The sequence below is a fragment of the Etheostoma cragini genome, chromosome 9 (genome assembly GCF_013103735.1).
Source record: "Etheostoma cragini isolate CJK2018 chromosome 9, CSU_Ecrag_1.0, whole genome shotgun sequence".
Taxonomy (NCBI): domain Eukaryota; kingdom Metazoa; phylum Chordata; class Actinopteri; order Perciformes; family Percidae; genus Etheostoma; species Etheostoma cragini.
Genome location: NC_048415.1, coordinates 5,469,464 through 5,492,704, shown reverse-complemented (window position 1 = coordinate 5,492,704; position 23,241 = coordinate 5,469,464). Strand labels below are relative to the sequence as shown.

Below are 23,241 nucleotides of genomic sequence, written 5' to 3'. Positions count from 1 at the left end.
GATGAGGGGAAGTAGAAAAAAAACAGGTGAATCTCATTAGGGGCGTAGATGATAATCACACGGGAGGGAAAACGTACAAAGGCTGGAAGACAAGTGACCAAAGATGTAACCAAACAGTGGATTTCAAAATAAAACAGGAAGTAGATAAACAAACAGAAAACATGAAACACACTACAACAGAAACTTGACAAGACCATGACACAGGAAATATCTGGAGGTTCATTGAGGGAAACCCGGGTGAGAGAGGAAACAGCTGTTAAACTCATCACAGAGGATCATTTAATTAATACTAAAGCAAGAGATGCACTATTCCCAATTCTGGCCTTATTTGGCAGAATGGCTATCAGCCAGATTTCACGTGCATATGCTTCAAAATGAAAGATTTTCAATCTAAAAGCAGCAGAGGCCCTTACTGTTAAACCTATGGTGTTGACAATTGGTAGTTAGCATTGCCACAAAGTTACAGTCACAGATACAATCTCATGTTATTGGAAATGTGTTCAATGAAGTGACGAAGTGTTACAAAGATCTGGGAAAACAAAAACAGCAGTGGTTAGGATTGGTACTCGGCATCAGCAGATACCATGAGTCAAGGGTTTTTGGTATCGCAGAAAGAAATAATCATATTTAACTCTTGCATTGCACTGTAATAGTGATTAACACAACCCCTCTGCATGTGTTACAGTGGAGGTTGATAGGAGATTAATGCTTCAATTGTCAAATATGAAGCTTCATGGGTACCTCACAGATTTCATATTTTACTTCCATAAAAATGGGGAACTCACAAGAGACAGATTAAAAAGGAATGGTCAATACATACAATAGGAAGCAAAGGTATCTTGATTATTATTCCGTAGTTTGGGTCAAGCTTAAATAAAAAGCTTGGTCCTACATTTCCCAAAATACAACCAATATGATCGTTTTGGTAGACCCTTCCCTTCCTGTGCTGGACACACACGTCTTTTTAACTCGGATTGTAATGCAGTATGTCTGTTAGAAATGTGCAGTCTCAAAACCCAAACAACAATAAACCTGATTACATTACTGGGAATGAGCAATAGAATACGTATTACAACTAACGCTGTTGCTGAAAAGTACTTAACCTGATGAGTAAACTGCCTTTAAGTGTAAGTGAGTTCCCCTTTAACAAGGTATTACTGAATTTGATTTGAAATCTTGAGTACACTGTAGATGAAACTACAACTTCAACTGCCAGAAAACTCTCAAAACTACGTGGTAAAATCTATTAGGGCTTTAAGAGCGTCAAGAGATCTCCGATGTTTTCACTGTGTGCGTCTCACAGCTGCAAGTCAGAATTAAAAGATGCGTGGGACGCGGAATCCGAAGAACCAGAAGCTCCACATTGAACATTTAATCTCCAAGCCCTCAAACATCAAAGCCCTAATCCCCCACTTTTTTCATCAAATCAATCTTAAGTATATATACACACTTCCGTTTTATATTTTCTCTGCAATTTGTACATGTAAACTGACAACATTGTAGAAACCCAGGGGAGTCCATCAAAGTGGGGAGTTATAATAATTTTGACATGCGATCAGAAAAAGCTTAATGAAAAAAGGACTCAGTAGCTGAAAGGAAAATGGGCCACAGTATGTATTGTGTGTTTAAGTGCATGTTTACACTGCATCTCACATGGCGATGAGCTTAACCTATTCACAAAGAATACACCCACAGCAGCATTACAGCCTCTTACTTTGATGTAAGTGTATTGAGAAAGCAATGTGGTGATGAAAAAGAAGTCGGATAAAATACACATCCCTGGTGTACTGAAGACTGCAACAAGCAGAGCCTTCAATTATAAATATTTGTGTGAATGTGGTCTTAAAATATGCTCTTTTTTTTGCAAACATAACACTTGGACAAAGAGTGGAATAGTAGGGGAACGAGCCCAGGGTGATGTTTTCAAAAGACTATACAGAGCACATATAAGTGCATATACACTTATACTAAAGATGGGCAATATGGAGAAAATCAAATATCACATGTTTGCCAAATACCCCGATATGAATATTGCGACCATTTGGTGGGGTTGACTATTGTTGCTTTCACAAAATTTACATTGTGATTTACATCATGCGATTTTTGTTCAGTATCAATAATGTGCATTGCAGAGTTTCTCAATGGGGGCGGTACCGCCCCTGGAGAATGTTCAGAGGATGATTGGGGAGCTGGAAGCAATATTTTGGAAAAGAGGGCGTAGAGGTACCCCTGGAGGGGGGGGGCATTCATTTGAAAGCTGATTCAAACCAAAGATTCACAATAACAACATATGTTTACACTTTAAATTGCTTGCAAAAATACAGTGGTCTGCATCATTAAAACCTTCAAGTGTACGGCACTGCAACTGGACGAGACGGATTATAAATCTTCTGTGCTTTGGTCAGCTTCTTTTGACGTAGCTCCGTGCTGCCTTCATGGAAACGGGACATCAGACCATCATCATACATGAGTGCCGTACTTTAGCGTGGTTACGTTCAGAGAGAAAAAAATAATTAAAAAAATAAGAAATCGCTTAGCTGCGCCGGCGGGAAATTTGTGTGACGTCCTGTTGTGTTCTTTAACCCACCAATGTAGCACAAGTAGACTTAATATTTCATAGTAACAGATTTTGGTCAAATCGTTTATAGAACTCAACACTTACTACTACAAATGAAGGCAGACGGAGAAAGAGAGAAAGAAAAGAGCGAGCGAGAGATATCGACTGTGTTATGGGGTTTGGCAAACGTTTAGCCGTTCTACAAACTCCCAGGCAGTTCAGGGCTTGTGTTTGGTGTTTTAAAACTTATTTGTGGTAGCAATAATGGCAGTGATTACTGTGTACTATACTCACACCTCCTCAAAACGCGGCGTGACGTGGGGTTGCATTTCTCCAAAAGTTGTTTTCTGCAATTTACTCATAAGACAGCCATAAACCATAAAAAGCTGAGTCACGATTAATCGCCTGTCACTGGCCCGGTGCCAGCTTGAGCTGCACAGCGTATTATACTGTATGTTGATACTAGAGATGTTCCAAAACTGATACCAGTATCCGTACTGGCTCCAATACTGCCTAAAACACTGGTATCAGGAAGTACTGGCGTTTATGCACCGATTCGATACCCCATAATAAATCCCAAAAGAAAATCTACATTAAAAGTAGTTTATTTATGTTCTTTTCTCCTTTATAACTGACTGTCAAACTTTACAATAAAAGAAAGTTATGTGGTGTTCATCGTTTGTGTTTGTTCATGTTTCATAAAGAGTTTAACCTGAGCCTGGCCGACAACAAAGATAGAAATCACGTCACATCCATACAGGGATAGTAGTATACAGCTGTTAAAACATGATCAAATATATGACACACTGGTACTGGATCAATACTTGGTATCGGCCGATACGCAAGTTCAGGTATCAGGGCGATTGGGAAGCAACCAATAGTAAAGGACCGTCTCTAGTTTATACTTTCAACACACCACACTTCTTTATGATAGTTACATTCTACATATCTAGGTTGTAACAACAATTTGACTGTCCTTTAAATCATTGCAGAGTAAGAGTTCTGTGCAAAAATAATTAAAGCAGGGCTCTCACTAACTTCCAAAGGTTGTAAACCTATTTTACTGCATGATGTTACAACTACTAAAAAACGACAGACAAAGACTCTAAAAGCCTTTTTCACAGCAGAAAACATCTGAGATCCTGACACCAACTGACAATGAAAACATAACCACAGTCTCTCACTTTTCCTTTTCCATTGTCATTTGGGGTTGCCAGGTAACACCCAAAGCATGATCTGTTAATGCAGACTTTTTAAACTTCCTTTAAGGTTCAGGGAGTATATGTTGGTTTCCAGAAGAAACGGTAGCTGTACAGGCTAAAATTACAAGTAAACCAGAAGAGTTGGCAGATATGTTGTTGGTGTCAAGCAGTGAAATGTCAAAGTAATTTGAACATGAATATATAATTTACTGACATACCAGGACAAGCGTGACCTGACAAGCCAATCAATACTTCCAAAAATCAATGCAGACCACCAAGCCAATGTACCAGTTTTAATTGTACCCCATCCCCTACCACACCAATGGGATATACAAAGGTAATCAAAGACAAGCAGACTCCAGCTTTGAGCATTCTATGGTAAACCTTGCTTTGGCATAAAATAGGTGGTGTAATCATCTACTTTGTAATAAGGCAGACCATTAGTCACAGATCTGTTTATCATATGTCAGCATGTGTCTCTGCATGTCTCCCCGGAGACAGCCAGAGAAAGAAAGAAATGAACAAAGAAAGAAAGAGAAAGATATCAGCTGACCACAGGCCACCAAGCCTCTGCTGTATCTCCCCTGACAGCCTCCATCTATCAGCGGGTCAATCTGTTGACAGATGTTTTGCCGTTGCCAGCCTGGAAGACACCCGCTCGCTGAGTGAGACACCTTATGCTAACTTAGAGTTTGCAACCTGTAGACACACATGCTCGCACAGTTTGAAGCTTGGTCATGTCAGTGTGGAGCCTCACGCTAGCAGACTCTCTGTTGACCACAATGTGGGGTGTAGTGGCTGCTGGCATGTATTCCGAGAGTGTGGTACTATATTTCTACACACTATTAATGGAAATTCTATTAGAAAAATCTGAATTGCGTACATAATCATTAAATAATTTGTATGTGTCGAAGCTTGGAGATCTCTTGAATGTCTGCGATTTTTACCCCGACACCGATACAATGGAGGTAAATGTTCGTGGTGCACAAACTAAAAAATATCCACAGCAAAAATGAATAATTGATTAGTCAATTTAGTTTGGCAAGCATTTTGATAACCAATTAATCATATCTATTTTTTGGCCAAAAATTGTCATACATCCACTTGCTACAGCTTCTCAAATGTGAAAATGTGCTGCTTTTCTCCATTTTATATCAGTGTTAACGGAATATCTTTGGGTTGGACTGTTGCTTCGGATAAAGCAAGACATTTCACAATCATTTGTGAATGACATTTTTCACAATTTCCTGACATTTTACAGACCAAAAAATTATCAACTAATTAACAAATCAATTGGCAGTCAAAATAATCGTTATTTGCTGCCCTGTAACGCCTAGTTTTTGGAATCAGTGTCTTTATTAAAATAATTATAATAAAGCCATTGCAGATTACTTCAACAGAAAAACTAAATCATGTCACATTACTGAGCAAATGGTTTCATTACTAACCAATTATTTCCAAAGGATAGTAAATCACAATACCCACCCGAGCCACAACCTGTTCACCCTTCTGCCGTCTGGCAAGCCCCACAGAGGTATCTGCCACATTTCTAGACAACAGAGCAGCTTCTTTTCCTCAGGCTGTGAGACTCCTCCACTCCACATCATCCGCCCTCCACCATAAATAAATGACATGGAACTTTCTGTTATGCTGGTTTTGCACATATCTATATTGTCTCTCTATATGCAACCTCATTCAACATCAAAAGTTATATTAGACATCATCTTCATATTAATGTAAACAGTCATATCATTTTTTAAATACTATAGCACTGACCATTTAGCCCTGAAGATGACCAGATAATTCAACAAGAGACTCACATTTTACCCTATTAAATGATGTTAAAAGTTTCAAAATGAACATAAAATAGTACATTAAACTGCTTCTATGAAATGGTAGTTGCAACTAATTCCAAATAAAATTTCATCATAATTGTTTCAAACAGTGGAAGGGACATTTTTGATTGCTGTATGAAATGCTTTAACATTTGTATCTCCTGTTTCTCATTAAAATGCTAAGAGGCCACTTTTAGGCCTACACATTTTGGAGAGGTGCAGCAAAATCAAGTGCCAGTACAGAACAGATATGAAAAGCTCTTCAAAATCCATTTCTCTTTTCATACACTCACCCCATTTGTGTCACAGAGGTGAAGAGATCAAGATTGAGCCACGAGGTGTAATTTAAGTAGCCTAGTTCACCAAGGTCACCTGTGTACCGTGACATGCCACAGCTATTTTCTGAGTCAGTGAGGATGATTATGTAAATCCGGCATGCAAGCGTAGGTAAACCAAGCATACATAAACAATTTCAGCAATGTGAGAGATATGTTTGGCTGTGGGTGGGAGAGTTTTAAGTTTGCTCCTTTAGGCAGAAATCAGAGGAGTAGCACTTGATGGGGAGGGGGACACGAGAGACAGGGGTTACATTTTCTTGCCATAAATCAAGAGTGAGCTCTGATTTTATCAGCAGACATAAAGATCATCAGCAATGTTTTCATATCACTTTGATGGGCACTACGCTCAGCATCTGGATGTTGCAGATGCAGAGTAAGTGTGAAGGGTATGCCTTTAAGTGTGTGTGTGTGTGTGTGTGGGGAGGGGGGTCGTCAATATCAAGTGTTGGTGTCTAGTCAACCACATTGCTAGTCAACTGCATTGCTTTGCTTGAGTGCATTTATACACATGCGCACACACACAGAATTTGACCTGCTGTTGGAGATGTGCTTTTGTCTCGTCCTGGATCTACCCTTAGGAATGCAACACTACAGCTGCATCAAACTTCACATTTCCTCTGTGAATCTCTGCTTCCATCCCTCCCCATGTTGACCTCTGCCCCTTCACCGCTGTCTTTTACTTTCTGTGGGTCTTGAACCACAGTTTGTCAGTGTTCATGTATAAACTGGGTCCCTGACTGAGTGCTACTACTGTGAGAGAAGATGAATTTCACAAGAAAGTGTAAGGCTTGGAGGGACAACAAAATAAAAATCTTTCATTACAACTTGTCTGCGATAAATACTTTATATGTCAAAATCTAACAAACTCAGATTTATATGTATATTTTTTTAAATCACCCATGGAAATGTACATACAAATTTGAGATGCATCAATAATCAGTTTAGAATCAAATTATTGGACTCCGAATTGAATCATGAGGTGCCCAGAGATTCCCACCCCTAACACTCTTTGCTGTGGCTTTCAATAGGTAAAGTACACTCTGAGAAGTTGTTCAGAGTAAAGCCTGATTTACCCCATTTTTTCCTGTTTGTAGATTGACAGTTCACAACAGAGTTGATGTTATACAAGCTTTTTTTATAAAATAAAAACAGACGGACATTGAATTGTATAAAATGACTGAATATATTTGCTGCACTGAGGTCACTTGAATGTTAAATGTTCAAAAGGTTGTAGACCTTAACGACACATTAAATAAACAAAACAAATAAAAACGGAACATGAATCTCACAGATGTGTACTGATATCACACACACAGCAATACAATCTCACATGTCTTGGGAGTCAAAACTGTGAAGAAATAAACATAACTCATTCAGTTGACAAAATATCTACATTTGTTCAAAGCTTTTTCCCTCATGACATTCACTTTTGCCAATACTCAAAATAATAATGTCATATTTATTGATATCACATACACAGCAATGCTACACAAGCATTTGTATTGTTTAAAATGGTTCTATATTTTCGGAGTCATCCAGTGAAGAAATAAACATAGTAAACATTCTCATATAAATGACAAATTATTTACATTTCCTCCAAAAAAGCCCCAATTTATGTCAAATCTCAAAACAGTGATGCAATTCTTCTCTTTAGAGTGGTTTCAAACGGTAATAGACGATCACATGCTACTATTCTGACTTGTGCGAGTGATCTCCTCACGAACACTCTTCATTCTCCCTTGAATGCCTTATATGGGCCTAACGCGTGATGGATCTGCTTTCCCTTGATTGACAAAATGTCAAATTCTTGTAAAGCATTATGGGGAATTTCAAGATGGAAGCTAGCAACAAAGCTAGAGGCAGCAATGAGAGAAAAACGTATAAATTATGGACATCAAGTGGATAAATCTTAGATGTTAGAGTTTGGATTCATTGGTCAACGAGCCTGAAAAAGGCTCAAGTTCCAAGCTGGATAGAAAACCTTGTCTTAGCGCTACAAAGACAAAAAAAACACCACCGTGACGGCAGAAGTATTAGCTTTTAGCTGCAAAAGATGGTATGTCTCTATCTATTATTGCTATAAAATTATTAAAATATGAATAAGGGAAGACTTTTTGTTGTGTATGTTAAGCTCAGTCTTAAGGATTTAAGGTTCTGCATAGAATCCATGCTGTAGGTACTGTACATAGGTAAGCATAGATAGGGACCCTACGCCGTAGCCTGACTTGCACCTCCCCGGAAATTTTACTTCACGTCGTGGCAACGCAGAACACACCAACTGTGAAGGTTCCGCTTGGCTATGGGCCCCTACTCATTTCCGAGTTGTATTTCTCCATGAATTACATGAAATCGAGGAAAGGGTTAACTTTTCGTGCCCCAGGGAAGACACTTTATTTCATCCGTCTCCACCGCAAGAGTCGTTAGTCGCTTTGGAGCTTATACCAATCACTCTTACTTGCTCTACCACACACACACACACACACACACACACACACACACACACACACACACACACACACACACACACACACACACACACACACACACACACACACACACACACACACACACACACACACACACACACACAGGCTCTGCTGTTCTATTACAGAGATTAACTACAACACAGACACCAGCGCAAAGTATAAATCCTTCCAACTGCGTAGGCCACTTACGTAGGCTACAATGCAGATTTGATGTACAAATTGGACTCATACACTGAATGTGAACGACAAGACAACTCCCCCGAAAGTGAAAACAAAACATCTTGATTGCTGGTGGCTGGCTGCATTATAGGTCATAAATATAAACCCCACAAAAACAATGTACTTACACGTTAAATTACATTTTAACCAAGTATGATTTCTGTAATTTTAGGTAGTACTTATACCAAATTAACCAGAAGAATTAGTGAAATAACTGGGGGATGCACTGCAGATTATTTGTCTCAAACTAATTGAGACATAATAGAATTCCCATCTTACGGACTTATATTGTAAACTGATAGTGGTTCCCCATGTCTCATTCAGGTCAGTGACCAACATACCCCTCATGACCTTTCCAAGCAGAGGAGCACTTCATCTTTGTGCCTCCATGGAAGACAGGAGACGTAACAGCTGTATGATAAGACAGTGCTGCTCAGCCTGTCAAGGCCATAGAGAAACTAAACACATTTTGTCTTGATTTGAGACATTATTTTGTCTACCTAAACATTGGAAACAGCTAACAAAATGTAATCCAATGCAACACCACAGACTACAGTTTTAAAAAGAGAAGCACTACAGGAATTATTGGACAGTGTTACAATATAAACAAGCCTCTATTTTTGCTGGTTACTCACTTTAATGTGATAGCTACTGTGTAAAAGTCAGAATTTCTAAATTTACAAGTGAAGTCAGTGGAGACTGATATGCCATGCTCACACTTATAGAATAAGTGAATCTTAAAGAATAATATAAAAGTATAAGTAGTTTGATGGTTGAGTCAAAAGTTCACAGAACTGTAGATACTTATGGAACGAGGCTGCTATATCTTGCTTACTTGCACATACCTACGTATATGTTGACAGCTTTACATTTTAAATTATACAGCAGTTGGAAATTGCCAGGCTGGAAAATAAACCTGCTAACAGCCACTCAAACATTAAGAGCTTGTTAAAATGGCTCCCTAGTGGGAGGGACCTGACACTTATTGGCTCTCTGCTCCATATATCAAACTGCAGAGGGCTAACCGCTGAGTTCATCGTCTCTGTATTTATGTCTTTTACTTTGCTTTTACTTGTCTTCTGTCCTCTTCTATCCCTCCTTTGCTCGCTCCCTTTCTCAGGAGATTTGCTAATATAACAGATGTTGTGCAGAATAAAACTAACAAAATTTGCCCCAGTTGCCTGTCTGCTCTGCCCTGGTTGTTTGCTTAACCCCTGTTAAAAAACACCATGCGCACATAAAGCCTGAAATATGGGGTCATGATACGTGCACTGTTCAACATTGTGACATTTTACCAAAGAAAAGCCAAGACTCAGACTACACGTGTCGGACATGAACAATAATCTTTCCTTTTTCTTGCGGTCAGTTTCCTTCTGTTCCCGAGCAGAACCACTGAATGCCCCACTGCTCCAGTAGAGCAGCTTAGCAGCCAGAAGCCTGTGGCTGTAAAAGGAAGGGTGTGGATGAAGCCGAGCAAGTGTGAAGCTGCTATAAAAGAGCATAGGCGCTTGGTCAACCTGGTGGGAATTGATCAAATTTAAACAGAGTAAAGAAATCCCGGACAGTTTTACATGTACCCACTGCAGGTGGAACTGGCATTGCTTTGTTTAATCCCTACAAATAAAGAGGATTATGCTTTCAGATTGTCTTTGTGATCAATTTTCGTTTTTTAACCGCACCATGGACAGTTCCAAATAGACCACATCCAGGTAAGAAAGGGTCCACGTGCGGATAGACAGGTCATGTGGCATTTTCCACAGGGTCAAAATCATCCTCTTCGCAGCTGTAAGTCCAGCCAACACAGCACATTTCTGAGTCCCAGACAGCTGGAAGGCTGACAGGTCATTCATAATCAAGACCTTAACAGTAACAGACCCATTAACATTAAACAAGGCAGAGATTTTGGATACAATACTGCTCCAGAACTGACCAACACTCCCAGAACATGTGAAGCTATGTGCCCTGTGCTTTAATTAGGCAAAAAATTGTATTAAGGGCTGTTAATTATTTTCATGTGATGCATTTTCACGGGGGTGAGATATGTCCTTTGTATGAAATTGTAGTGAATCCACTGATGGTCTGGATAACCGAGATACTTCTGGAATGCTTGACCATACATTATGCCAGTTGAGATCAATACCCAGGCCTGGGCAATCACGTGTCCAGATCCTCTCAATAGGAAGGGCATAACAACCAGATATCACTAAGAACTGATAAAGCCTAGACACAATACCACAATTTTTTAGGCTGCACAGAAAATAACTTCCGAATAGGATGAAAAGGCAAAGGCCTCTGCCAAGGGACACTGTGTGCCTTAAGTGCCGACCTTAACTGCAGGTTAAAGAAAAAGGAGGAACGTGGTAGATCGTTTTGCAAGTCAGAGAATGGTAACAAGCCAACTTTGCTAAAAATGTCTTTTAGACAACAAACTCCCCTTTGTTCCCATTGTGGTGCTGTTATCAGCCTCCCACCAATCAGGAGTGCTGTATTATTGCATTATGGGAAAAAGTGTTCCAGTTAAAAGTTAGACAGCAGTCTGTTTCAGCTAATCACCAAGTTTTGATAAGATGTGAGATAATGGGGCCAAAGCGTAGTTGGCACTGTTTGTTAGAGACATTGGCAAAAAGAACGTCATGGAGTGACCAAGGCTCGGTCATGTTAAGATCATTCTTTTGATAATTTTTGGGCATGTATCTGATAGAACTCAAAACCCAGGTTATTAGGGCTGGGTACCGAGCTCAGTACTTTGTTGGCACAGACCACATTGCCTCTAAAGTATTGAGTATCAAAAAATGTTGCCTCATTCAATACCTAATTTCAATACATAAGGAGTAAATCTCCTCAGTGAGCCAATAAGCATGCAGCATGCTTCTACCCAGATTTAATAATGTTTGTGATTGGCTGTCTAATGTTACACGTCATAGAAGCAGGCAGGACACACTACATTACACAGAAACGGGGTTCACGTTGTAGGAGCGGAAATTCTTTTTTTAAAGATTTGTGTGACGGTGTACGGAGTCACAGTATTGGTGTTGTTACTGGTATTGGAAATATTTGAACGAGATTTTCCAGGCTGAGACAATTCAATAATTGAATACGATTTTCAGAATAAATTAATCCTAAACTTGCACGATTGTTCCCCATGTGTTACAAATGTCCAACCCCTTCTCACAACTCATAAAATACGGGACTAAAAAGTTGCCCTTCAGCGTGTTTGTGTTGATAAGACGCTAAAGGAGACTTTTAGCGTCAATAACAACAACAAAGGCACCTGACCAAGTATACGTATTTTACGAGATGGGAGTGAGAATGTGTTGAAATGTCACAGAGTGTTCCTGGGAAATTGTTTTTGGTCCAGACAGTCTGTCGGAGATCAACAGATTGTCTGCAGAGAACCTAAATTGAGACATTGAGATAGTTGCAATCAAGGGAGGCAAATCACCTTGGCTAAAAGAAGGTTTACCAAAACAGGATGGGACTGCTCCAAGGTGTGAAGGCAGTGAGCAGCTATTGTTGGGTTCTCACATTTCTAACCAACCTTTGTTTTACATACGATAATCTGAGCATCAAAATAAGTGTGTCGTAATATGTAATACGTAAGCCGATGTTTACGCTCCTCTTTTGTCAAAGCAGAAATCATTTATCAAGAAAAGACACACCAAACCTCTTTCCTTATTCATACGGACACTGGAATAATGTTTTAAAACGGACTTTAACCCATTCACTGAAAACATTTTACTATTTAACATTACTTTCAAATTAAAAGTGATTAAAATTACTGATGAGGCACTTCTCCCCCCCAACCTTTTCAAGGTGAGGTAAATGCACTGGTGTGCGCTGTCTTAGTCATTATGTCCTCTCCCCTCTTTTCTTTTGCTTCAACAGTGACACAGTCCTTAATATCCAGCAGGGCTATCTGTGAGACCATATGCCCACAGCAGGAACCCTATAGAGGCTGGCAGAGGGCCCACTCTCAACCAGCAAATAAATAATGGGCCATTATGTTCAATCATATGCTGAGCTATAAAAGGTCTAAAGCTCAGAGCTGCAGTATGCAGCATGCGGAGTGAAGAAAGGACAAGAACAGAATAGACGGATGTACTTTTAACACTACTATGATAATATCAATTGCTCAACAGCAAACCTGTCTAGTTACATTACTCAGCGCCATCAAAGACGCTTTATAACAACTTCAAAGCCTCCTTACCCACATGCCACGTCTCCTGTATTAACACATTTAAAACAATATAATTTAAGACTTTATCAGTCCACAGTCATCACACCACACATCAAATCAACATATCAGATGGTTCCTGTCATTTTAGGTCATTTTTGTCTTGCTGGTGTTTCTTCATGTGTTCATTTTGTGATAAGTATTGTTTTAATTATTTAAGACTATTATTTATTATTGATGTTATAAAAAGGGCGTGTAACATCCTGATTGACAGTTGCGATTATGCTTGCGATTGAGTCTGGCAGGTGTATGGGTCCCGCCCATACACCTGCCAGACTCAATCGCATGCTTTGAATCCCTTGCACTATACTCAAAAAAATAATCACAAAACCTAAGCGTGATAACGCTGATTATGTTGTTGGCAATTACATTCACTGATTCCAGAAAAGGTCAATTAATCAAACACATAAGATTAAACAATAATGAAAATAGCTGATTCCCCAATATAAACATGCTAATCTTGAAAATAATTGTGACAATGTAAAATTAAGTTTATTACTTACATTTTGTATGTTATATATGTCAGCACTACACAATAATCCTCATGTAACACTGCTTTTCTGAGGTGTATTAATGGTACTGTGCCATCACTACAGGAAAACTATAGAACTGCAATATGCAGCAATATTGTCATCCTTTTATGCTAATTTACATTTAACCCTCCTATTGTCTTTGGGTCAAATTTGACCCATTTCCGAAGTTTCTATATCACAAATACAGGATTCTTTTAACCAAAGTTGACAAAAGTAACACGGAAAGTTCCGTAGTAAAAACAGGTTCTTATTATCCATCAACATACATTTCTCATATTAGTCAAAAAAATTTCTGGGTTTTTTAACCCAAATATTAGGTATAATTTAGTATGAATTTGGTTTATTGACCATTATATGCAAACAAGAAGTGTAAAACTATAGTGTTAATAAGTTGGGAGAATCAAATTTATACTTTATATATATGCAAAACAGACGGACAACAAAGGTTATGGCAGTGAAAGCGTATTTCAAATTCTCTATTCTTCTGTTTTTTTCTTCTCTGCGGCCAGCAGGTAGATAAGTCAGCGGGAGGCCAGAGGTAGAAATAAAATAGGATGTTTTTTTATTGGTGAAGTCTACTGCAAGTGCACCGTTGCCCGAAACAAAGGGTAATTGATGTTATGGCTTACCTTGCATGTTGTAAAAGAGAAGACAGAACAACTCAAGGAGCATGCCCTTGCCGTCTGTCTAATAAAACTTTGTATTGATGTGACTCTTTGAGCTGCATAGTATTATAAGTGGCAGCATAAAGGGAACCAAGTAAAGGGAAAGGGAGAATTTTACGTGAAAACAAAGGATTCTTACATTCCTTTCGTGCCCACCAATGCTCTATATCAATTATAGTCTCTTATTGGGAAAACATAATCTATTTAAACTAGTTTATTATGCAAATAAGTTTAGGTGGTGAAGTTTCATAATGTGCCAGCCTTCTGCTTCTCTACAGCTAAAATAAATTGACGCTTTTTTTAAACATGTCAGTGTTGGCAGCTGCGAGGGAGAAAGCATGATTGTAGTTAACTTGTTTGTTAAAAGGGTGCTTTAAATGCTGTTTGACTGTTCTAAACAATATATTCATTAAGCAGGTTGTGTACAGCGTGGACCACTCACACAACACTCATTGCCTATAAGCCACAGTATTCCCCTCAGAGGTCAGACAGCAACACAGATTTTCCATGTCAAGCTTAAAGCTGCTATAATCCCCTCAGCTCTACTGAGAATTTTAGTGTCTCTCAGCTCATTGTTTTGTTTTTGGTCGTTTGATTCACTCTCACTGCTCTCAACCTCATTTCTAACACAGGCAGCTGTTTCCAGCAGCAGAAAATCTAGTGAAAATAGTGAACATATGGAGCATTAAGCAGCTTAAGAGCCATATATTTCCCTCAGGAGTAGGTGGAGAACAAAACAGAGATAAAAGAGGAGTGAATATTGGACTTTGATTCATCAGGTAGACAGAAATAATAATAAAAATAAGACTTTAAATGCAAATGTTGCTCTGTATCTGCTGTATGTATTAACTGAACTGTTTGCAAACGTTCGTTAACTTAATAAGGCGATATGTACAGTACATGTGTTTACAGTTTGTTGTGCTGCCCTGAAGTTGGCCCCCGCCCAAAAAAGATTACCACAATTCAAGGATTACATTGTATGTACAGACACCAATGCATTCTCTGCATTTTAGGATCAAGTTTTTTATGTTACTGTCCTGGAGTCAATTACAATACCAAATGCACAAAATGCCAAATAAGGTTTATTTACATACAGTATGTATGTAACCCAGTTGCATAGTACTGGTTTTGCTACAGCCAGAACTTTAGACTTGGGGTTTAGTTTGAGGAAAGGCAAAAGATGTTTACTTTTCAACCCTCCACCCATGAACTGTAAAATCCTTCATATAATAATTCAATAATTCAGTGTCCCGTAGCCTGAATATGTAATTATTTGTCCTATGCATTGCAGGGATTATTTAGGTGTGGATAACTATGTTTAAGTACTTTTAATACAGTTTTGAATAGAAAATATTCAAATGCTTTGTAACTTGCATCTGGACTTGCAAATGAAGACTTGTAGTATAGTTGTGCCCTACTTGAGACTTAAAATTGGGACATAAAGACAAAAACCATTTCAAACTGGGTACAGCTGCAGATACAGTATTAACTATTTTAGATCATGATGCACAGATTAAATCTACATGAGACAAATATGTAGCCTAAAATGTGAGCCAAGCAATTGGTATAGAAATGCGGTCAAAAGTATAAACAGAAAAAAGCTATCTTACCTCAGTAACTGATGTAACACATCACAACAAGTCCTTCCTCGCATATAAGAAGAGGATTGTGAGTTGTGTGAAAATTCACAGCCAAGGTGTGAAGACGATTCATAGTTAAGGATATATTTTCACACTTATTAATCACTTCTCAGTAAATATTGAGCATCAATGTTTAGTTGAATTACTTCTTGAACCAAGGAAAGCTGTAATACTGAAGACAAATAGCCTAGGTATTGAATGCAATAGTCTCCAATACCCGACTAGGGATCGACCGATACTGGTTTTTCAAGGCCGATACCAATAAATGTTATTAGTGTTTAATAAATCGAATAACTGATATTCGGTAGCGATATGAATACACAGTAATTATGAAAATCTTTAAGTAAACATTAAGATTTGGGGACGTTACAAATCCAACACAAAACTTTGTTTAGAACATAATACAGAGTTAAAGATAGGCAGACAGTGTTGTGGGCGGGACATTAAGTCAGACTCAGTGGTGAGTGAAAGTGAAGTAGAGGGACAGACAGAGCTGTAGCGGAGCCAAAGTGGCGCACTTTTGAATTAATTACCTTATCGGTTATAGGGCAAACAAATGCCAATACAGATACTCTGCAGACTGACAAATAACGGCCTGATAATCGGCCAGGGACAATAATCGGCCTATCCCTATTCCAGACTGATCTGAAATTGTCTCTTGACGTCCAATTCACCGTGGGAAACACAGCGCCAAAGCCCAGGACTCGGCGTCTCTCAGCAGAAGGCAATTCCCAAAGGTTCAAAGTACCATGTGGAAGAAAAGTTATTTTGAAAAAATTTGAATGCTGCGTGGAAATAAATATTTAGTACTAATGGGAGGCCTTCAGAAAAAATAGACTGGGAAACACTGGAGTAAAAGCCTCAGGACTGGTGAGATGGCTCTTCTATCAGGCTCACACTTTTCCCTGTCACATTGATAACCTGTCACCAGATGAATATAGAAACCACATCTTTAAAACATGAGCTGGCTGGAGGATGGTGCAGTGTACAGTATGTGTGTTTATGTATGTGTGGCGGCAGTGCTGCATACGTGCTGAGTCTCATCTGCATTTCTCTTAGCAATAAGTGTGTGATCGATTTCCCAGAGGAGATAATTTGTTAATCATTAGTTGCACACACATATCGAACATATTAAACAAAGTCACAAATTACGGCTTGTCATGGTAATAACTGCATCTTAAAACAGGATCAACTATGTTTAACCTTTAGCATTCCCACAAGATGACAGATGGTGCACAGCACGTAGAGTATGTATTCAGGCTCTGGGGAAAAGGACCAAAATAGTTTACGTGTAGCAGAAATGACATGTGCAGTGGAATCATATCTACAGTGCATATTTTACAGGTAGCCACGCCTCAGCAGCACACAAATTCAGGATTTCTAAATTAGGCTCTGACTACAGTAGCAGCTCTTGCATGAAAAAGTCGAAAGAAATTAACTCCTCGACCCCTCGACACTCAACACTGACACAAATCAGCATATTCAGTGACAGGGCCTGCTGCTGACAGGGCTTTTGGTTCAGACACAGATGACTTTGCCACCACTCCCAAGCCTCGTTTGTGGGATATGTAGCACTTATACCCAACAGTATCCGCTGGGTCAGGGTTTGCATTGACTTTCAAAATTACAGGGTCAAATATACTGTACTGCATTTTGGGCTCTATGAAAAGGTGTAAATCCTGAGGGAATATAAAGGTCACTGTATTTGTGCAGCATAGAAGACAGCGAACAGCTATAGCCAGAGTGACGTATTCCTTAAACGTTTTTCACACGCCACGAGAACCAATACTTCGGTTACCAAATCAACACACAAATTCTGAAATAATGACTTGATTTGTTTTTCTACAGTACAGTAGGTACCGTAGGTACCAGGGAATGCAAATCTTCCAGACCTGATATGGGAAACATATACGCCTAAAAGTATTTTTAATTGGCCGCTAAATGCCCAAGAAGAAGAACGTCGACCAGCCCAGAAGACAATTAGCTAACACTAGCACTAGAGCCCGACCGATATATCAGCGGGCTGATATTATCTAATAGATTATGTAAAAAATAAATTATATTATGTATCAGAATCATTTATAATGAATACATTATTCTGATAGATGACTATTTAAAAAATAAAAACGGACTGTCAAAGAGAATCAGACTAGAAAGATCACTCCCCCTTAACCCTTCCTCTTAAACCTTTCCCCTCTTAATCAGTGACAAAGAAGATAAAACAAAACTGAAAAAAGAAATGACTGAAAAACACGTGATATGAAACTCCTTTTTTGTAAATGTGATGTGCATTTTTCACAATCATAGACAGAAGATACAGACCAGAGATACCAACATTGACTGTGTCAGCAGTGGGTCTATTTTACACCATCAAACTCAGATCAGCTTATAAATCAGTTCATTAAGCTCCTTCTTAGCATGAAAAGGCCACCATGACCACAAAACAACCCACACTGTACCTATTTGTCTCTCATCTCCATCTTAACCTCCTAACTCTCTTTCACACACACACACACACACACACACACACACACACACACACTTTCCTGTTTAATCAAAACAGTCCTGCCCTTCAACACATTTACAGGTCTCATAATGGGGGAGACTCACTACAGAGCCCGTCATTACGTGCACCATTAAAACACAGCAGCAGACTAATCTAGCGCTTCCATAAGGGACAACTAGCAGCAGCAGGAGGAACAGACGAGACGCCGTAGAGGACATGGGAGTGGAGAATGCTGCAGGAAGAACAGGATACAAAGGAAAGAAATGTGAAGAGGAGGAAGTTGAAAGAGGACTTGGAAGAATATGTAGATGAATAAGAAGAGGAGGAGAAGGGTGCTCTTGTTGAGGAGGCGAGGATCAGCAGAAAGAACAGAAAACAGGAATGTCAGAGGGGTAGACGGAGCAAGGGATGCTGCAGGAGCAGCAGGTGAAACGTAAGAAAGAGCAGTAGGTGGCACAGGACATGATGGGAGGAACAGCAGGAGCACAAACATGGACCGGAGCAAAGGGATAAACAGTAGATGATGCTTGGGGAGGATATCAAGAAGGAGCAGGGAGCTTGTGATTGAGGAGGAAGTGATGCTTTGAGGAAGAGCAGCAGGTGCAGAAATTAAACTGCAGCTGGAGATTTTGCTTGGAGGAGCAGAAGCTGATGTTTGGGGATAACAAACAGAAGCAACAAGTGATTATTTGGAAGGAACACTAAAATAATCAATAGGTAATGCTCTGAGAGGAGCAGCAGGAGTATTTGTGATTCTTGGGACGAGCAGCAGGGCCGTGTCAATGTTTCCTCCAGAAAAGTTGTTTAGCTCGGTGGAAATTGTCTTTGTTTACGACAAGGGCTCGGCTGGGGCCAGTCACAGACTGATGGCAGCATTAATGGAGAGCCAAATTGTTTTCAGAACAGAATCATGGTTGAAATCGCAATAATTGAGAATTTAAAAGAGCTATAAGACATATTCCATAGGGCCCTATAATAAAATCAGTGCAAAAAGCTAACTGGGAGAACTGAGTTCTCCCATCGTGCCGCCCCACCTTAACTGCTTAAAAGAATTCTCTTGAAAATGCATTAACAATAATTCCTAGTGGCTTAGGCCCGGTACTTGCAATATACTGGAGAAAACCCTGGAAATGCTTGGAGAGGAGTAGAAGAATGAGCAGGCATGGTTGGTGATAGGCTGGTAGAGGATAAGGTGAATCTTTAGTAAGAGGAGAAGTACAAGAGCAGGAGTAAAATGTGATGCTTGAAAGAGGAAGAACAGGAGGTGATGATTAGGGAGAAGCAGCAGCAACAACAGTGATGCTTGGGGAGAAATGGCACAAGGAGCAACAGGTATTGTTTGTGTGTGTGTGAGGAGAAGCAGGAGCAGCAGTCGGTAATGAAGTAGTAGGAGCTCATAGTTGGTGAGGAGCAGCAAGAGAAGCAGGATGTGATGCTTGGGGAGGAGTAAGAGAAGCAGGAGACAAATGTGATGCCTGGAGCAAAGAGGTGACAGATGCCTGAAGAGAATTAACAGGAGCAGCAGTGGGTAATTCTTGGGGAGAAGCAGCAGCAGTGAGATATACTCAGACAGGAGCAGCAGCTGCAGGTGATGCTTGTGAAGAAGCAGGAGCTGATTCCGTGTGAGGAGTAGGATTAGGCTTCAAAAACCAGTTCCAACTTGGAACAGTTTCAAAAATTGTAATGGTTTTAAAAAAAACTGATTATCCGTTCCAAATTTAATACGCGTCAGATTTGGTTTCTGTGGCGACCACTGTACTTCCAGGCGCTCTAAAGTGTCGCTTTATTTTCCATTGAAAAACCTAAAACTGCAATTCCCTGTTCAATCAAAGTAAAATGTTCCTCTGATCTGTGAAATAAGCATGTGACCAGTTTTAACTCCACCCACCAAAGGATCCAAATCGAGAATCGGTAAGAACCGGAATTGAAAGGAAGAATCTGAATCTGAAGTGTTAAAATCAAAGCGATGCCCAAACCTAGTGAGGAGCAGCAGGAGTATCAGCTGATAGTGCTTTGGGACAAGGAGCAGGAGGTCACATTCTTACGGGGGAGACGATGCTTCGGGGGAGGTGATGCTGGGGAGGAGCGGGAGAAGGAGAAGCAAGGGAGCAGCTACATTTATGATTCACTTTGACGCTCCAGCTGAGCAGCAGCGAGTGTGTTACTGGCACTACTACAGTGCACTATGGTTTGGTACTAAAACACCACACAATATGTGATACAGCATTAGGGGTGCATGATATATCAACCTAAAATCGTTATTGAAATATACCGTTGTGCAATATTAGGTTGAAAGTGTCACAATAAGTATGCATAATTTTGTTTATTTTGTGGAGAGACGGCTCCCGTCCGTTGGCTGTGTGGCAGGGTGATAGTGTAAATCAGGAAATAGAGAACAATACGGAACGAATCGTGAGTGCATGATACAATCCCCCAAAAAACTGTTGCAGTTAATACGCCAGAGCTAGCCAAACAAGCCTCGCTAGCGAGTGTTTTTGCTAGTCGCACAAAGCACGACAAAAACTCAAAGAGATATACTGAATCGCCAATGCTATAACGTCTTATTTGGTGAAAGATGTGATCCTCAATGGATAAAAAAAGGCTTCAAGAAGCTTCTGAATTAACTAGACAAACGGTACCAAATCCCATCACGCATCTATTTCTCAAAAGGTAGCTATCCCGCAAATGTATTTGGGTCGAATAGATCGATTTTTTTTTAATCATGATCAACCCGTGGTCCAGCCACACTACGGAGATGTATATAAGTATCACTGTGCATTATTTTGGTATGAATCGTATTAGTCATTATCAATATCACATTTTGTCAGTGCAACCCTATACAGCATAAACATATCATGGGAGCATTACAAAGTGGAATTATATCATGGGTGCATACTTGATATGATTTAAACGTTCATAATCATGCAATGCTCTATGATTAATGTGTGTAATTTGGAATAAACTGTTTAATGCCATTTCATGCTTGGTATTATTTTGCATGTGTTTTCTGTTCCTCTGGATTATTAAAATACAATTAAATCATTGTATACTTTAGAATTAACAACATTTTCAGAATAGTATTGAGAAGCAGTAGCAAATAAAGCCTGCACGTTTTCTTTTCTTATTACAGAAATGTGGGCTGTGACTAACAGGCCATCAGACTGTCTTCAACCTCCAATAAGACACAGTTGCATTCCTGTACTGTCAAAAATTCCACAGCTTAAAAGGTCAATTAACCCTCATATCAAACCCCACACAAAGAAAAAAACAAAAACCTTTGCAAAAGGGTCGGGAAAATCGGAAATATTTCCAAGATAAGTTTCATTTCACACTGTGGAACGTTTGCACAATATGACACAATATTCTAATAGTGAATTTATTTGTGTGGAAATACACATAACAAGTATGTTTTGGTTAAACGCATGCCCAATTAATTGACTTGAACAAGTGCACTGCCTAGGCTAAACGACTGCATGTTTTCAGGTAAGTTTTTATTATGTTACAGGACTGTATCTTTTTTACATTTTTTTCTATAATATTTCAGTTAACCAGCAGATAATAGCCCACAAGTAGGCTAAACAATGTATAATAATAACAATTTACACCTTATGCTAGTTTTGTTGGCTAGCTGTTACTTTCCTTGATTAAGCATGTGAATTCATCTATGTCCATTCATATTGGAAACAAATAAAAATAAATATACATTATTTGTTCACCTTACACCCTAGGTGTGCACACAGCCCTGCTCGATTTCTCCAAAGTAAATTTCCCCTGCTGGACCTGCTATATATCCAACTCATCACATCTAAAATTTCGCATTGTATTTGACAGATTCATGAATTTATTGGGCAAATTATTGGATTATGTCTTCTTATGATATGGTGAATGGTTCGTTTTTTGTCTGCACAGTACATGGTATAAGCAGCCTGACCTCTTTATATTCATTTTGTTTCGTTATTTCTCATTCATTTACACAAAGGCTATTCCCCATACATTACCGTTAATTCCAATGGAAAGTTTCCACCTTGAAAATCCCAGAAATGTTCAACCCTGCCCCAAACACGCCCTGGCGAATAAGAAAACTTCCTAACAATCCCTACAGCAGTCATTCAGGCTAAATATCACATTAAGTTTCAGTTTGAAAGTAGTCTACAGAGCAAGGATACACAAAGTTAAACTGTAGCCTTAGTAGGCTAAGTATAGTAAGAACAGAGTAATGAAAAAACAGGTCAGTGGACAGGACAGCTTTAACCACAGTTAAATTAATTCGAGCTCCCATTTCCATCTGAACAGTGAAATTTGCCCCGTCTTTGCACACCTACCTTCCAAGGCGCACACCGAAGTCATGGCACAGAGAAGCACGGGAAACCAAGTGGCTCGCATCTTTAAAATGACTCCCCGCATGTCTTCTCCCATTATCCAGCTGACAATAAAAAAATCCCACAAGAAACACGCTGTTTTCCTCTGGTGAACTGTCACATCTCAGCCCTCAGTGAGTGTGTGAGTGTGTGTGGGTGTGTGTGTGTGTGTGCGGTGCACCGGCAGACTCAGCGGGGATTGAAGCGATACACTGCTGGTGGATCTCCCCTCTCTCGACTCTCGCACCTTCCTGTCCAATCAGGAGACAGCATGGCGGATCGTAAACCAATCACCCGTTCTTTTCCACCTGACCCAGGCTGAATGCCCAATGGTCAGGTTTCTTCCCCGAGCCGGCATGGTGGCTAGTGTGAAGGGACAGCGACACCCAGCGGTCACATGGCAGAACAGCAACTGAAAGAGAAGCTGATGGTGCCCCCCCCCCCCCCCCCCCCCCCCCCCCTCAGGGACATGTGCAGGTGGCGATGGCTCGTGCCTCTTTATGACAGATTGTAGTTATGGTCTATAAGCACGCACAGTACAATAACAAAATTTGTAACTGTTAAGGTATACATCCAAAACTGACAAGTTAGCGATGAATAATGGACGTTTAACAACTCATTACCCAAGTTTATCAAAATAAAAATCTACCATACTTTATATATAGGTG

General features: G+C 39.7%; 1 protein-coding gene across 1 annotated transcript in view; it reads right to left on the bottom strand.

Moving 5' to 3' along the window:
- Positions 1 to 22,816, bottom strand: part of LOC117950593 (ephrin type-B receptor 1-like) — an 85,932-nt gene extending 63,116 nt beyond the window's left edge. The window contains exon 1 of the mRNA XM_034881745.1: positions 22,538 to 22,816. Within this exon, the coding sequence (XP_034737636.1) occupies positions 22,538 to 22,631 (94 nt within the window). The 5' untranslated portion in view covers positions 22,632 to 22,816. The remainder of the gene's footprint in view (positions 1 to 22,537) is intronic.
- Positions 22,817 to 23,241: the final 425 nt, after the last annotated feature.